Source organism: Falco peregrinus, chromosome 5, assembly GCF_023634155.1.
Source record: "Falco peregrinus isolate bFalPer1 chromosome 5, bFalPer1.pri, whole genome shotgun sequence".
Classification (NCBI taxonomy): domain Eukaryota; kingdom Metazoa; phylum Chordata; class Aves; order Falconiformes; family Falconidae; genus Falco; species Falco peregrinus.
Window position 1 is genome coordinate 88,312,746 of NC_073725.1, and position 16,335 is coordinate 88,329,080.

General features: G+C 51.6%; 1 protein-coding gene across 3 annotated transcripts in view; it reads left to right on the plus strand.

Moving 5' to 3' along the window:
• The window catches only part of LMF1 (lipase maturation factor 1), a 206,330-nt gene that overhangs the window by 176,951 nt on the left and 13,044 nt on the right, over positions 1-16,335 (plus strand). For all 3 annotated transcript variants that reach the window (XM_055806794.1, XM_027780255.2, XM_055806793.1), the window contains 3 exons: positions 246-423; positions 3,514-3,667; positions 7,227-7,410. In XM_055806794.1, the coding sequence (XP_055662769.1) occupies positions 246-423; positions 3,514-3,667; positions 7,227-7,410 (516 nt within the window). The remainder of the gene's footprint in view (positions 1-245; positions 424-3,513; positions 3,668-7,226; positions 7,411-16,335) is intronic.

Consider the following 16,335-nt stretch of genomic DNA (forward strand, 5'->3'; position numbering starts at 1 on the left):
ACACTATACCCTGGCTGGGCTTCCTCCTGCTGAAAGGCAGGGCAGAGCTCGCGTTGCAAGCCGGGGGGGTGCCTTCGGGCTGCAGCCTGGTCAAGGCGGGAAAAGGTTTGCCATCGCTGTTGCTATCATGGAAAATCAGCAAAGGATGTGCTAGGTGCTAGAATTTACCCGGCGTTTCCTTCACCACACTTTTCTGTTGTCGTTTCAGTGGATGCGACACCCTCTGCTACTTTCTTTCCATTTAGGTGCTTCTGATCGTAAGCGGGAACCTGAGTTTCCTCAACTGGCTGACCATCGTGCCCAGCATCGCCTGCTTCGACGACGCCAGCCTGGCGTTCCTCTTCAGCTCCAGGCCAGGAGGGCTGGGAGAGCGAGCGGGGCGGCTGCAGCACCGAGAGCCGTCCGGGGGGCAGCTGCCCCGCGGTGAGTTACTCCCAGAGCAGGGGGAGGTGGGCATGTTCGGGGTGCTTGTGGCAGAAGCTGTCATCTCCTTCTGGAGCAAACCTGGCTGGGCAGGGAGATGGCTCTGCCCCTGCGTGGTCTCCTCTGGGGGTTGGAGGGTGCTGGGACCTCGTGCATAAGGCTCTGCAGGGGCATTGCCCCGGGGGGGGTGCCCCAGGATGGGGGGATTGCCCTGGAGGGATTGCCCTGAGGGGGTTGCCCCTGCATTGCTGCTAGAGGGCATGTCCTCTGTGCAGGGCTGGTATCTGCAGCGAGTCCAGGCAGCTGCAGCTCTGGCACCTCTGCTCCCGAGAGCCAGTCCTCCCGGCTCTCACCTCAGTGAGCATCAGGCTCCACCCCAAAATGAGCAATGTGGAGTTGCCCGATTGATCTCGCCATTTTCTTATTACCTTTGGGTTTTGATTTTGTCTATTTAATGTCAAGAGCGCAACATCCCGTGTGGTTTGAGGTGAGGGGTTTGTGTTAGGAGTTGGGTGCAGAAGCAGCTCTTGTGTTTGCTCTCCTCCTTCCCCCGTGGCACGGGAGTCCTGTGACCCATCTCCCCTCCTGCCCCTTGCACCCATGGGTGCTAGGGCTGCACGAGCACCCTGCTTCCCTGGGCAAGTGACTGGACATGAGGTCGCTCTTCCAGAAAGAACCAAATGGATTGTTGATCCATTGTGGGTCCAACGACTCTTTGGCTAACTGGGAAGGAGACCCGACTGCTGGGAAAGGGGCTGTTGCCCGTTCAGCGTCCCGCTTGGAGGAGGCGAGCAGAGCAGCTGGGGTGGCCACTGCAGTTAGTGCGCGGTCACGGTAGCAGCGAGCTCCCCAGAGCAGGGTGGAGGTGAACGCATCTTCATCCCGTGAACATGGAAAAGCAAATACAAAGGGGTTTGTTACTGAGCAGAAGGGACCAGTGGGTTTGGTGTTGCCTTCTGAAGGGAGTTTTCAGGCAGCCCTGTCCCACATCGCCTGCACAAGCCATACTGGCATATTTTTCACGGGGCTGCATGACAGATACAGATTTGTGTTTGTAGCGTTTTTATCAACCGCATATAAGCAACAAATTGCCTATAATATCAACAACGATCACAAGATGCTCATTTTTTAAATGCTAAACATCTGTCAGACAAATGAAAAATGTCAACAAGATTCAGCATCTGTCTCTAGTCCTTTCTCATCCGCCCAGAGACACAGCTTATTAACCTGAAGCGTTAGTTCCAGCAAGGCTGGTGCAGTTTCATTAAACTTTCTGTGTCTCCTATCTTACATATTTTGCTGGAAGAAATATTTTACAGCTTTTCCTCTCTGGTAGCTTTGCTTTAGAGGTTGTGAGAGCCTAGAGCTTTCCTACCAACTGTATTTTGGCCTCCAGTCCCAAACAACACTCAAGTTACACTTTCCTTTCTGGAGGAGAGGCCAAAGGGTGCCTCTGTGCTATGGCACTCGGTGAGTCACCGTGAGGGGGAGGTAGATCTCTTTTTTGAGGAATTTGTGATGTTCTCCAGAAAACCTTACTGAGCCAGGGTGCCCAAGCAAGGAGAACCATCCATATGTACCACTGCTCTGGGGCATAGACGTGGACTTTTAAAAAGAGGTAATCCATAAGTAAAGGGGAGGGTGTCTGTAATATTCTGGGTGAATTTGGATTTCTGCATATTTTTTCTGCTAACAGAGCAGAGGCAGTTGAGCTGGTGCTGATGGGCTGTGTGGCAAGAGGCTTGGAGGAGCCCTCAGCCCTGGGTCACCAGAGCAGAAGACAGGAGGGTGCCCAGCTGTGCCCCGCTCGTGACCTGATTTTACAAGGCTCTGGCCACATCCTTGAAGCGTGTGCGTGTGTAATTCCTACTGAGACCTTGAATTCCCATCGCTAGTGCTCAGCTCCTGCCTGCTCAATCCAGCTCCCGTTGGCTCACGTCCCGTGCTCCTTCCCCAAGTTTTGCTCCATCCTTGCCATGTAGATTTTTTTTTCCTTATATTAAACCCTTTTTCTCTCTGACTGAGCTGTGACCCCAAGGGCATGATGATGATCGCCACCTGCGGAGGGATGAGCAGTCCATGCACAGCCACAAACAATGATGTGAGGAGCCGCTGCCCGTACGGTGGAGGGCTTTGTGTCGATACCTGCTCTTTAGTTACAGGCTGGGAAGTTCAGCCCACCTAAAAGACAAAAAAAATGCCCAACAGACTCGTACTGCTCTTGCAGCAGCACAGGGGGTGAGGGGGGGCATCTCAGCGAGCTCCTTCCCAAATCAAATGATTCTTCAGAAATGTTCTCAGACTAAACAATTATTAATAGCTTCTGAGAGAGGTTCAAATAAACATCCCTCTCCTGCAGAGATAAGGGGAAAGCTACATGTGATTTCTTTGAATCTGATCCTTTGGCTGTTAATGTTAAATAAATTTAAAACGGCCATAAAGGGTAGGAAGCCCTCAGCGGTCACGTCTGCTTATTTGTCCGATTGCAGTAGGTGTCTCCTTAGAGTGAAATCCAGCACAGCCTTGTGCTGCTCCTGCACCGAGCACCAAAGCGCTGGAAGAGCAACGCATGTCTCATACATAAACGATAAGCAGCAGAGATTTTGCAAGGGAAGATGAGCTTTGAGTGGAGCTAGTGAGCGAGAGGGAGGAAAATGCAGAGAAAAGTCTGGGAGGAGAGAGCCTGGGCAGCGGGGAGGAGGCAGCCCGGGCAGGAGCGGGGGCACTGGAGCTGGAGGTGCCCCACGCACGGCTTACAAACCAGGAGGGCAACTCTGAGCAAGGTGCAAGTGCCAGCTGTGCTTTTCCCCCGGTATTAAAGCAATGATTAATCTTACATTTTTGACATTTTTCTTTTTAGCCCTTTCTCAGACTATTTGGAGAAAGGCAGATCTCTGGAGCGATAGCATGGCCCTTGGCAAGGTCGGGTAGATTGCGGGGGCGGGGGGGGTCAGCCCCAGCCCCAGAGCAGCTGTGAGCACCCGGGCAGGGTCCTGGCCACCACAGGGGGGTCGGGCAGGGGAGCAGGGGGGGCAGAGCCCATCGCCGGCACTAAAATCACCTTCGGCTCTGCTTTTGTGTCCCGAACAGGCTGCTATGTCCGCAAAGTGGTGAACATCTCCTTCGGCCTCCTGATTGCTTATCTCAGCATCCCGGTTGTCCTAAACCTGCTCAGCTCCAGACAAGTCATGAACACCTCGTTCAGCCCTCTCAGGATAGTGAACACCTACGGCGCGTTCGGGAGGTACGTGTGGTTTAACGGCGCATCCTATAGCTCTGCTCATCTCTCCAGTGTAGTGGTAGCCGGTCCGTGTGCCCTAAACCTAAACAAACCCATCCAGTAGCCACTGGGCTTGGAATATCTGTTTATGAGAGAAACTGGGAAAAGGAGCAGGTTTCTTTCCCACCGAATTATGATTTATGGAATATCTGTTTATGAGAAAGAAGGAGAAAAGGAGCAGGTTTCTTTCCCACTGAATCACAATTTATTTTCTTGGAGCTACTTTAGTTAGCTCACTATATTGATGTAGCAAATGTAATAGCAGGATGAAAATATCCGTAAGAGAGTTCATCCAGTGGATACTCTTCACCATCACCAGCCCGCTTTATTTATGGTGAACTTCTCTTCCCCTGCGCGCGTTTGCTCTCCCTCATGTAAATATTCACATAAGCTATTGGGTAGCAGATTTTAGGCCAAAAAAAGGAAGTGCTTTTTCCAACGAGTGATTTGGGGAATTCATTGCTACAGGAAACTGTGGAGACGAAAGTATAAATGACCTCAAAAAAGAACAAGACAAATTGAGAGGACAGGTCCAGCAGCAGTCTGGCTGCTGCCTTCAGTTCAAGAAATCCTGCGCACGGCTGCAGGGTGAGGCTGGATGAGGGAGGCATCTCCAGCTGCGGTCGTAACCGGGCTGGTTTTTAAACATCTGAGTCTAGATTTTCTGGGGACAGGTCACCAGGCTTAGGTAAGCCACGGCTGGGGTCACCAGGATTAAGTGAGCCACAGTTGGAGTCACCAGGCTTGGGTGAGCCACGGTTGGGGTCACCAGGCTTGGGTGAGCCATGGTTGGGGTCACCAGGCTTAGGTGAGCCGTGGTTGGGGTCACCAGGCTTGGGTGAGCCACAGTTGGGGTCACCAGGATTAAATAAGCCATGGTTGGGGTCACCAGGCTTGGGTGAGCCACTGTTGGGGTCACCAGGCTTAAGTGAGCCATGGTTGGGGTCACCAGGCTTAGGTGAGCCATGGTTGGGGTCACAGGCTTAGGTGAGCCGTGGTTGGGGTCACCAGGCTTGGGTGAGCCATGGTTGGGGTCACCAGGCTTGGGTGAGCCATGGTTGGGGTCACCAGGCTTAGGTGAGCCACGGTTGGGGTCACCATAACCATTCTTCTGTGCTTGGCCCTCCCAGGCTCTTCCAACTGAGAAAATGCTGGAAAACAGGGCTTCATCTGAACAGCTTGCCCCAGGGGCAGCAACAGGGCTAGTCTTCTTTGCAGGGACGTCTGGCTTTGCCACCACCTTGCTGTGGTGGATTTGGGGTGTCCCCCAGAGGTCTGAGCCGAGGGGTGGGGTGGGCAGCTCTTGGGGCAGTGGGCTCTGGAGGAGGTCCCACAGGAGAAGCCAACAGTAATTAAACAGGTTTTAGAAAAGGCGGAGCAGGTTGGCTGCTGAGAGGGCTGGCTGAGCGGATGGTGAAGGGGAGGAGCAGGTCTTACTGTGAGCACTGGAGATGCAGAAGACACTGGGAGAACATGTTTCCCCCAGTTTTTCAAATAGCAAAAATTTCTGTGGAAAAAAAAAAGTTAGAAAAAAACATGATTAAAAATATCAACGCTAGTTGGGAAAATGCTGAATTTCTCCTTTTTTCTGAGAGGAGGACGAATAACCCCTGAACCTCTTTGAAGGTTGGAATGGTGAAGCTACGGGAGATTGTTTTCTTTGGGTTGTTGTTCTTTTTCTTCTTCAGCCCATGGTTTCTGTTTCAAGAGTTACCAGAACCTAAAGAGCATGTGATGAAATGCTGCTGTAATATGTTTGTAATTCCAGCCTATGTAAACCAATAAAAAGAGGATTGCAGCTTATAATGAATATACGATTATGTGAAACTTGACATATTTTGAATCACACAGTAGGAACATACTTTTATTAGTAATTTGGTGTCCCTGATTTACAGTGTGTTTCTAACCATTGGGCAGCTGGCCACGGCTCATAACTCAGCCTAGCGTATAATATGGAACTTGGCTGGAGAATCCAGAAATCTATTAAATGTAGGTAACAATTATAAGCGGAGACATACAGCATTCCTTGGGTTGTAAGCATCTATCACTGGAAGCCATTGGGGGAGAAGGTGGAGACCATGTGTTTCCAAACTTTTGGTTTCTTGGGTTGAAGGAGAAGGGACTGAAGTAGTAAAAAATTAAAAGGGTGTTGGGAGCTGGACAACTTTGATAGGCAGAATTACGCAGTTACGTGTTCGTTATGGAAAACAGCTCTCTGGTGCAGGCGAGCATCACTGGCAGGTCATTGAGAACTTGATGATAGTGTTTTCACGTGGGCTCGCCGTGGCCTGGAGAGTTTGCCATCCCCCTGCTCTACCACCTTGCTGTGCAGAGAGAGTCCGGCCAGGCAGCAAAGGGGATACACATGACCTGCCTTGAGGCTGGGGGGCTTTTTAACCAAGTTTCTATACATCAGTTGGGTATGGGGGGCTTTTTTGTTTTCTTTTTCTGCTTTTCTTGGCTTGGTTGCATTGGCTCACACATGACCTCTTCCTCCTCCTCCTCCTCTTGCTGAGTAATAGCTCCGTGAGACCTGTCTTCCAGCCAGAATGGTGAAATGTTTGGGCATGTAGAGGCAGCTGTTAATGGTGTCCCCAGAGTCAGCTCCTGGGGGGTGCTCCATCTGGGGCCAGCCACCTCCCCAGGGCCGAGGCAGCAGTAGCCAGATGGCCTGGGCTCCCTGGGGCCTGTCCTGCCCTTTGCCACAGCCAAGGTTTGAGCCGGAGCTCAGCGCCCCGTGGCCACGCTGCAGGGAGAGCCAGGCTCGCATAGGGGATGCTGGAGTGGTCCCAGCTGGAAGCTGCTCTGCTGATCCTGCAGCCTGGAGGTCTCAGGGCCAGACCTTTGCAATGCCGAGGCAGGATTTCTGTGCACGATCACCTGGGAAACTTCCCCTGCAGATGCTGTTGGTGGCTGTGCTGCTAGGGCAGCCACACATACCAGTTACCAGTGTGTATTTTTGCACATGGTGCATGCTAAAAACGTGGAGATGGAGCAATGTTTTGTGAACATCCTTCATCTCTGCTTCCTCTTATCATCAGGAGCTTGTAGTCGAAGAGCTCCTGTATCATGGGAGTCGTCAGAGTAATAGAAACAAAGGTTTGCTTCAGAAACATGGGACAGAGAGAGAGGTGGGTGGAGGCTGAAGATGCTCATCCCAGGTGGGACTTGGGAGACACTGGCTGTGTTCTCCCAGTGTCTTGGACAAGTGTCAGGCTTTGATCTAGAAAGACAGACCCATTGATTTCAGTGGGAATCATCTTTTGGGGCCATAATCCCTCCTTGGACTGGCACAACTGCAGCGGGATAGAGAGGAGCATGGGAGGGCATGGAGGTTGAAGTTTTCCATGTAGTTTGCTGCTAGAGAGACAAAAGTCTGCTGGACCGACAGGTTCCCTATAGCTTGACCTGTCGGGATCCACGTACACCACGAGGCCACTGACTCGCGTTGCCACACTGTTGACTCTCAGGAATGGGCATTTTACATGACCTGCAGCAAACACCATCATGTTGCATCCCACAGCATTACCAAGGAGAGAACAGAAGTCATCCTTCAGGGGACGTCCAGCCTGGATCCCAATGACCCCGCTGCCGTCTGGGAGGAGTATGACTTCAAATGCAAACCTGGGGACTTGAAGAGGCGGCCGTGCTTTATCACCCCCTACCACTACCGCTTGGACTGGCTCATGTGGTTCGCTGCCTTCCAGGTATGTGCCTTTCGCTGTTCTGAGACCTGAGTGTCCCTTGACCAGGAAAAACAATTTAAATGAATTTACTATGTGTTGGGGTGGGTGAGGGAATGTTTGAAGCCCCTAAGTTCATTATGGTTTTTTTTTAAAAAAAAACCTTGTGTTCCTAAAGGACGTCTGCTCCTAATGTAATGAAACTTGGAAGTTTTATGTGGGGCTTTTTAATTGTTTCTCAGCAATAGCAAGAGTTAAAGACATTGGGAAAGTCCCTGGACTGCCCTTGCCTCACAAAGCGGTAGCATGGTGGGGCAGAAGCTGCCTTGCAGGGTACCTGGGACTCACCGGGGCTGGCAGCATCCCTGGCTGCCCGCTCTGCCAGCCAGCTTGAACCTGTGTCCCTGTTGGGGACACCCCTGGGGACACCGGCAGTTGCTTCCACTGCCCGCCTGCCTACGTGTGGATGTAGGGTCCCTCAAAATGTTTTCCCCACATGGTGTCAGCAAACAGGTGACAGCCATAAATTAAAAAGAGAAGAGGGGAGAAACCTGTGAAATTAATTCTTGTATATCTTTTAACCTATTCTGTAAAACCTTATTCACATGAGCATGAGAACTTGGACTGGGTTTTACAAAACCGGGGCTTACAGCAGTGGCATGAGGCAAACCCATCTCAGATTATCACAGGCTTTTCTCTTTGTTCCTGTATCCTCTCCCGGCGTATCCTCTTCCCTCGCTTCTCTCCCCAAGCCCCAAACTTCTCTGTTTGCTTTCTTTGTGGTATTTTCATTTAGGCGCCTTTTGGATTCCTCAGCGATGACATAACCATTGCTCTTTGGCTATGGTTTTATATTTACCCTGCTAGTTTTTGTGTGCTGGAATTTCATTTAATCTGCATTAGGTACGCTTATCCCTCAGCAAGACAACAGTAAAGGTTAAATCTCAAGCCAGCAATGGTGCCCAGCGTTACACGGAGGTGCAGAAGATTGAATGGGAGTTGTTGGTTTAAACCTGACTGTATTCTGGGAGGGCTCTGGCAGCAGAGGAGAAATCCAGTTCACCCAAGCAAAGGTTGTTTCTGAGATGAGAGAAAGGCTGTTTGTTTCCAGGGCAGGAACATCCCGAAGGCTTTAAAATACAAAGTGATCGCAGGTTTAAAAGCAGAGGAGGGGAGTGCGTAAGTGCTTATGCATCACGGGTGAGCACGGGCTGTGCTGGTGCTGAGAGATGCTGTTACACCCCAGCACCACCCCTGCGCAGAGCCGGGCTGGGTGCTGAGTGACTGGGATGTACCCGGCAGCCTGGGGAGGAGGAGGAAGAGGAAGTAACATGGCCTCTTTGCATCTTTATTATTAGCATTTAATTCACTGCAAGGTTCCCCCAGGTGTTTCTGTTCAGCCAGGGGGCTGCGGGAGCGCATGCCTGCCAAGGCGTCTGTCCACGCCAGCTGATTAGCAGCAATTAGTGCTGTGGGTCTCGGGGTGCTGGCAGGAGGAGGGTGCAAGCCCCCGGCTTGGGTGGCTGGGTGCCGGGGTGTGCATCAGCCCTGGAGCGTGTCCGTCACCTCCCCGCTGCAGCAGCACTGGCTGGAAACGGGTCGGCTGCCCCGGTATGAGCATCCCATGCCCGCTGCTGGGCTGCCTGGTTCCCTCCGGCCGCTGGGACCTTCCCCACGCCTGCCAGCGTGCACAGGTCCACGTGAAGCAATTTTGGATCTGGCTTAGGAGAGGTATTAACAGAAGGTGCACAAAGGAGGAAAAAAAACCCCTGCCGAACAGTGGGGATGACTTGCTGAGAACAGGAAGGCCGTTAGCCCAGGCGCAGCGCAGGCATTTTCAGAGCTGGATGTTCAGGCATGTAAAAACCTGCTTAAGCACGGAATTAAATGCCATTTGGAGTGGCCGAATGTTTGTTTGAAAACTCTGAGCTGTATATTTGGTGCCAGCTGTCATCCCTGGGAAAGCTGGCTGTCCCGCCGTCACCCCGGGCTGCCACAGCCAGGAGGAGTCACCATCCTTCAGGTGTTGCTTAGACTTTAGTTGCGCAGAGCTGCAGAAAGGATGGGAAACCAGAAATTGAAACCCCAGAAGAAATTTGTGAAGCCAGGCAAGTTTTGCAAACCCTGTACAGTAGTTTACGGAGTCCATAAAACCAAGTGACTTCAGCCTCTGGATTAGATTTAATTTGTTTTTAAAATTTCTGGATTTTTTCTACGCCGCCGCTCACTGTCTGCCCCATTGCTTCCCAAGCAGGCGGCCGCAGGGCTGGTTTTGCAGTTCGTTGGCAGTGGTCAGGTAAGGAGCTGACATATCCAGCTCTGACAGGCTGCAGAAAAGCCAGGGACTTGGGGGAAAGATATTTACCATCCCTTTGTGCTGCTCGTGACAGGTTCCTCTTTGCACCTCATCACCACTTGACATATGACGCCTTCCTCCGCTCAGGGTTTCCTGCGAAATTTTCCACCTTGGCTGTAGCTGCAGGATTCGCTTTGAAGAGCTGGAGCATGGGAGAGCCGGGCCCTTGGCACAGCTGGCACGGGCCGGCGTGGCGGGGGAGCCGTCGGCACAGTCCTGGCACGGGAACGGGAGGAGCCGCAGTGCTGCCCCACCTCTGGACTGCAATTTATTAGTTGCCTGCCTCTTAATTACCGTTCCAGTAGTGCCATAATTATATGTAATGTAACATGGCATTATTTTTCCAGGAAACAATTTTCGCTATGTTAATTTTATTATCTAAATATAATATGCCTTTTCACTTGTTTTCTAAATCCCCTCTTTGTTTTGCGTGTCTCGCCATCCCGAGGGTGCTGTAGCTCTGAATTGAAGTCCTTCATTTCGCTCTGGCAGGGACATAACCCGTCCTGAAGCATGTCTGCCTTGCTTCTTCCCGTCTGCAGCCGGGGAAAAACTCCCACAAACCAGCAGCAGCGTGTGGAAATCTGTGCAGCCTTTTTCAGTTGTTTCTCAGCAGCCGCCTCGGCTAGGACCCCCTTCGCTCCATCACCCAGCTGATAACCCGGTCCCCTGTCTGCAAATTGGGCTGGGGTGGTGTCAAGAAAAATGATGTGTCTGTGGGCCAGGAGCTGCTGTTCAGGTGCTCGTTGCTGAGGTTGATTGCTCCAGATCACCTGCTTCCATCGAAGCAATTTAAACCAAGGTCTGAGCCAACTTAATGCACGAGAACATTTCTGAGGAGCTGTTGCTAGCTGGAAGGAATGGCACTATGTGCTTCCTGCATTTGCAGGTGCCACCGAGCTGTGAGCACAAGAGGACAAGGTCTGAAAGCCCAGCGTTCTCACTGGCTTGGGTCCGGGCAGGAGGAGAGGGGTGTGCAGTGCTGCAGGTGGGCAGGACCCGTCTCCGCTCTGGGATGGGATGGAGCAAAGCATCTGGCGAAGCCCCTTGGGCTGAGCGTGTATCGCAAGGTGAGCACGCTTCAGAAAAGGCATCGTGAAAAGGCCAACACGGTACCATAGCAGGCGAGCAGGCATTCGGCATGCCTGGTGTCACCCACGACACTCAGCCGAGCACCCAGTTCAGGAGGGATGCAGCTGAGTGGCAAGGGTGCAGAAGAGGGACCCGCAGGAAGAAAAGGGGTGCAGAACTCTTCTCCTCCAGCAGCAGAGCAAACAAATCTGCATGGGCATCCCAGCGTCAAAACAGATTTGGAATGGGTGAAAACCTGCTGCAAAGGGGAAAGCAGCAATCTGTTTTCTGTATCCCTGTGGAGAAGGAAGGAAGTGATGGGTGAAATGGCAGAATGTGATTTAATCTCAGGAAAATTCAGGTTAAGCATTAGGAAAAACTTTCACCCCTTGACACTTTGTTGCCTTAGTGCAAAGACATCCTGTTTTTACAGAAGCTGGAGGCAAGTTGTTACCGCTTTGTCTGTCCTCCAGCTGCTGGTAGCAGCACTCTGGTTATTTTTTGACTTCTCATTCATAGTGGGCATTTGTAGGAGCGCAGCCATCACAACCCAGACCTGAGCTATGCTGTGCCGCTGGTACAAAAAGCATTACAATTTTTGGCAGCCCGTGGGTGGATTCAGCACTGTTAATAAATAGCAACCAGAAAACAAAATACTGCTCATAGTTTTGGGGCTTCAGGTTCGTCCCTTTTCCTGGTAGAGGGATGTCTTGGACTTTACAAAAGCCAGTTGTTTATCGTACCAAAGATTTGTTCTTCACCAGTGGGCAGTAGTGGAAAGCTCTGAATAAATTAAAATCAAAGGGAAGGCTTTTCCCTTCCTTACGATGGCATGAAGGTTGTTTATTCTGCTTGGGGACTGCATTTGGCCAGCACGAAGGCACGCTCTTGGTGCTTACCAAATAACTACTCAAAAAATAACAAGGCTAATGCCATCTTCATATTGTTCTTTAAAGCCCAGTGTCATGTTGCGTTGTACCTGGAAGCTGCTCCAAAGGTTTCTGTATGTCAGGACTGGCACAGAGACCGCTTAGACTGGTGGCCCATGTCACCATGTCCTATGGGGCTCTGCAGACCATCAGCAAACCTGCCGCAGAGCAGCATTTGCAATGCACTGAGAATCAGCGTGTGTTTTCCAGATACAATGAGGAAGTTTATAAATAAACGTCAGCTGCCTTCCTGAGACAAGAGAGAAGCTTTCAGCAACAGGATTGATGCTCTGAAGATCTCCCCTGGGTGGTAACAGGGAGTTACTTGATGTTATCACACAGAAACTGGAAGAGCTGAGAAGAAGTAACCCTCTATAGAGAAGGCAGATCAATATTTTTGAAAATATTTTATTCAAGGCCTCTGTTGCCTCAGTCTTCCAGCCAGAGGGTGCTTACAGGAAAAAGCTGCAAGGCAGCAGAATGGAGGAGGAGGTGTGTGTAACGTAATAAAACCTAAACCTCATGCGCAGTGTACTAAGCTCAGCCTTTTACATTTCCTTTCTTCCCCCTTCTAAAAATACAGGCCTCAATTCACTTCCATTTTCCATTGCAGCATTCATACATTTTGGTCCATGTTCAGCATGGAAGAATTTTATTTTCTTCTTTCAACTGTGATTAGTTGTCTCCCTGTGAATATGAAGAATTGCAAAGCCCCACGCCGCATGTAGACGCACTGCAGGCTGGATGGCGGCAGCTGCCTCCAGGAGTAACACGGCGATGGAAGTGCCCAGAAACCCAAATAAGCCTGATAGCCTATCGTACCACGGACTGTCTAAATACAGCGTAAGACCTTGTCTATGCAGGGAATGATTATTGTCTACAGTGGCTATTGTATCTCCCTGTCTAGACTCTATTCTGGAACAAAGTGACTTTTCTTTCCAAATGCAGAGGTGATACGGGAGCTATGCCAGGTGCACGATTTCCCCGTATAGGCAAGATCTAAGAGCCGGTTCCCAAAGTCTTGCTCCGCTCTCTCATGCAGTCTTTTATTCCTCAGCCCGGACCTGCCACGCTCTGCCCTGCACCCACCTCCTCAGGGACCTGCTGCTTTCCCAAATGTTTCCTAATGGGATGGGTTAAGGGATGGCTTTTAGCGAGGCTTGAGAAACTGTCCCCACTGAAATACTATACATTGAGCCAGACCTGCGGAGAAACAGCTTGCCTCTTTGGGAAACTAATAGAAGGGGATGTGGTTATTGGAGATAAGGAGAAGCGATGCGACCTGATGTAGCCTTTGACCTTCCTTGGTTAAGTCGCTTGGGTAGCAGGATGGCAGCAAACAGTGGTGAGCGGGAATATTGTAAAAAAGCAAAGGGTTGCATTAGTTATGCTGTGTTTTCTGTGGGACGTGGATTATTTCTCCAGCTGATAGCTCAAGTTCCATAAACAGCAACAGTCGAAGGCGCTTAGCTACAGAAGTGGAAACAGCAATGTAAACAGCAACGTGAATATTGGGTGAAAATATCCCAGGACGGTGGAGTTACCGCCTTACCTCCCGCAGTGGGTAGGCTGTGACGCAAAAAATGCCCCTTACGACACAGCGCGGGAAATGTAAACCTCCCCTACCCCTCTGTCATCTGCCTGTGCACACCGACGCTGCTGTGAAACCGTGCAGGGCTCCCGACCATGTGAAATAATAATGCTGGGCTCCCGTGCCAAGTTTCCAGCTGTTTCCACATGTGCATCTCATACTTACCTCCTCCCGTGCGCCTGTGCCAGGACCGAGATTCAATAAAATGCCACACTAATCCGCAGTCCTTTTTCATTAAATGACCAATTAAAGCTAGAGGAAAAGGGTTCTTATTATTATTTCAGTTGGGAACATGTTCCCTGTAGTGCCGGGTGGTTTTCATATGTATTTTGTGTGATGATTATATTCTTTTCTACTTTGTCATCTCTGCAGAGTTCAGTTGCTACTGTGTCTGCTTTGACCCAGCTCCTCGCTGTTGCCTGACTTAGCGGTGATTGGGTTGTAAGTTCTTTAAAGTTATTAAGTACCTGCGTATACAAGTTCATGTGTTCAAGGTGAGAATGCCGTGTTTATACGCTCGTAGAGTGCATCAGTGAAGAGGTCAGAGAATATCGGCAGCTGAAGAGAAGTCTCAGGGCAGCGTCGCTCCGGGAGGCGGTGGTACCCCAGGCTGCGCAGTGATGCTTAGCTCCCCATGCTGGGCGGTGGGTGGGTGGGTGGGGAGAAGGAGCAAACTCCATCCCAGAGCAGTGTACGCCGCGAGGCTGGCACAGGAAGCTGGGGGCGGGGGGCAGCTGCCCCAGCACCGCACAGGGCTGAAGCCCATCAGGAAACAAAAGCTCATGGGCTCTTAACACCTGGTTGCAGGTCCTCTTTGTTAGTCCACTGTGTTGTACCTAAAACCTGTTTTTTGGACATCTTGAGCTGCCTTTCCCAGGCATTTTAGTGGGACTGACGATGGATTTTTGTGTCTTTTGGTTCATCAGTTGCTTTCTGTGTAAACCAGAAAGAAAGCTCTCAAAAGATAAAGGAGGAAGGCATGTCCCTGCTGGGGGGGGCTGCAGCTCCCCAGGGCTCTCTGTTCAGCGTCAGACAGGGAGTTGTGCAGCTCATGGCACATTTCAGTGTGCTCCGACCAGCAGCTTGTAGCGGCAGGCTGTGTGGGTCACACTGGGTTCCCCAGTAATCCCAGCACGGGTACAGCAGGGGCCGTGCGTGGCACGAGGTGAGCTGTAGCCCCAGTTTTGGAGAGCAGGAGCAGGGGGAGGGCGCTTGGTCCGTGCCCATGTCTTGACGGAGACAGCAGCCCACGGACCTGTCGCTGGTGCGGTCGGTCCCCAGCTGCCTCTGTGCTCTCTGGAGAGCCAAAACCTCAAGCTGACCCCAGCACGTGCATGCCTGCTCATCTTAAAGCAATGTGTGCATCCATCCTGTGGGGTTTTTCTTTTTATTAATCCACTGGATGGTTCAAGCTCTGACTCCTGTTTTGCGCACCCGGAGCCGGTGGAAGTGCCAGGCGAATCCCTCCTATCCTGACAGCCACAGCTCTGCAAACGGTGTTCGGCTGTGGGTCCCACTGGATCCACGGACAGAGGAACCATCACCTTCCCACCCTGTGGTGTGATGCTTCCCTGGACGCAGCCCAGATCTCCTGGACTCTTTCTTTCCTCCCTTTGCCACCGTATCACTTTACAGAGTAATGAGTTAAACAGCGCGGTCGTTAGTGTGGCTCAGCTCCTGCGTGCTCCAAGCATCGGCGCTGCACGATATCTAAGCCTCCGTGCTGGGGGGAGTGTGGGGGGCTGCACCGGGTGGAAATTTCTCACCGCAGACTTTGCTGGGGCCAGACATGTTGTAAATTTTACAAGAAAAACACTTTACAAACCAGAAGTCAAACTCTCGTGCGCATGGAGCTGCTAATTAACAATTTGGAGACCATGTGAGCCTGGGAGCTGATTCCACCATTACAGAGCCTCACGGTTTTGAATCAGACTTTGAAGATTTGGGGTCCTCCATAAAGGTCTGGCTCTAGGAGTCTGGTGATTCCTCTTTCTGTTCTTCTCCTGCTTCTCCCCAACTTGCAGACACGAACACTCACCCCTCCCAGGCCCTCCTGGAAACAGCACTTACAACCATACGGAGCACTTTAAAAAGGATGCCCGGGGAGGCACAGCATGCTGAAGATCTGACTCATAATATCTGATCACTTGCAATGGCTGTCACATCTCTCGGGAGATCCTCACTCACAACCAAGGATCCACCAGGCTGCGGGTCCCCGTGTGGCACCCACCCTCCCAGAGCCAGGCACCTGGGGCATCGCTGAGCCGTCAAGGGGCAGGGAGCCACTCAGCGCGGCTGGGAGTCTTGGCGTGAGTCATCCTGTGACGACACGCTTGGGCCCTTGGCAAGGATGCTGCCGGCTTTTTCTGTGGCCCTGCCAGCCCTGGCAGGGTTATTGGGAGATTTGCAAGGTTTGTGTTTAACATCTCATGTGATGCCAAGCTCCTGGCTCCAGGACTCACCGCGTCTCCCCTCCCAGAGCGCTGCGTTGGGGCCACAGTGGCCTCGGTCCTGCATGGGCTGAGGTGCCCTGGCCCTCCCTGACAGCCGCCACCACCTCCTCCACGCCGGGAAGGGGACCGGGAGATGGGACGGGGTGGCACAGGGTGTTGATGGAGCAAGGGGTGTGCTGGAGGTTAAACAGGGCTTTGGGGTGGGCAGAGCATGGCACGGGGCCATGGTGGGAAACGTGTTTCTGTGACTGTGAACACCCCTGCCCCACCACCCATCCATGCTGGTGGTGCAGCAGGGGCAGCAGCTGGAACAAGCCGTGTGGTGAGGCAGGACCGAAGCAGGTGTATGGGGAGAATAATCTTTTCTAAAAAGTTGTTGGCTTCAATATCTGTGGTTTTCCTCTAAATTGTGATGAGCATGGGTCAGAAACCCTGTGAGGTAGAGCTGCCGCTTGATGAGCCTTTCCACCAGCATTTGGTGTTTTCCATCTCGTTTCTCTCCTCTGTTTCCCTTAGCAACGGAAATAACAAACTTTACCATTAGAAAAG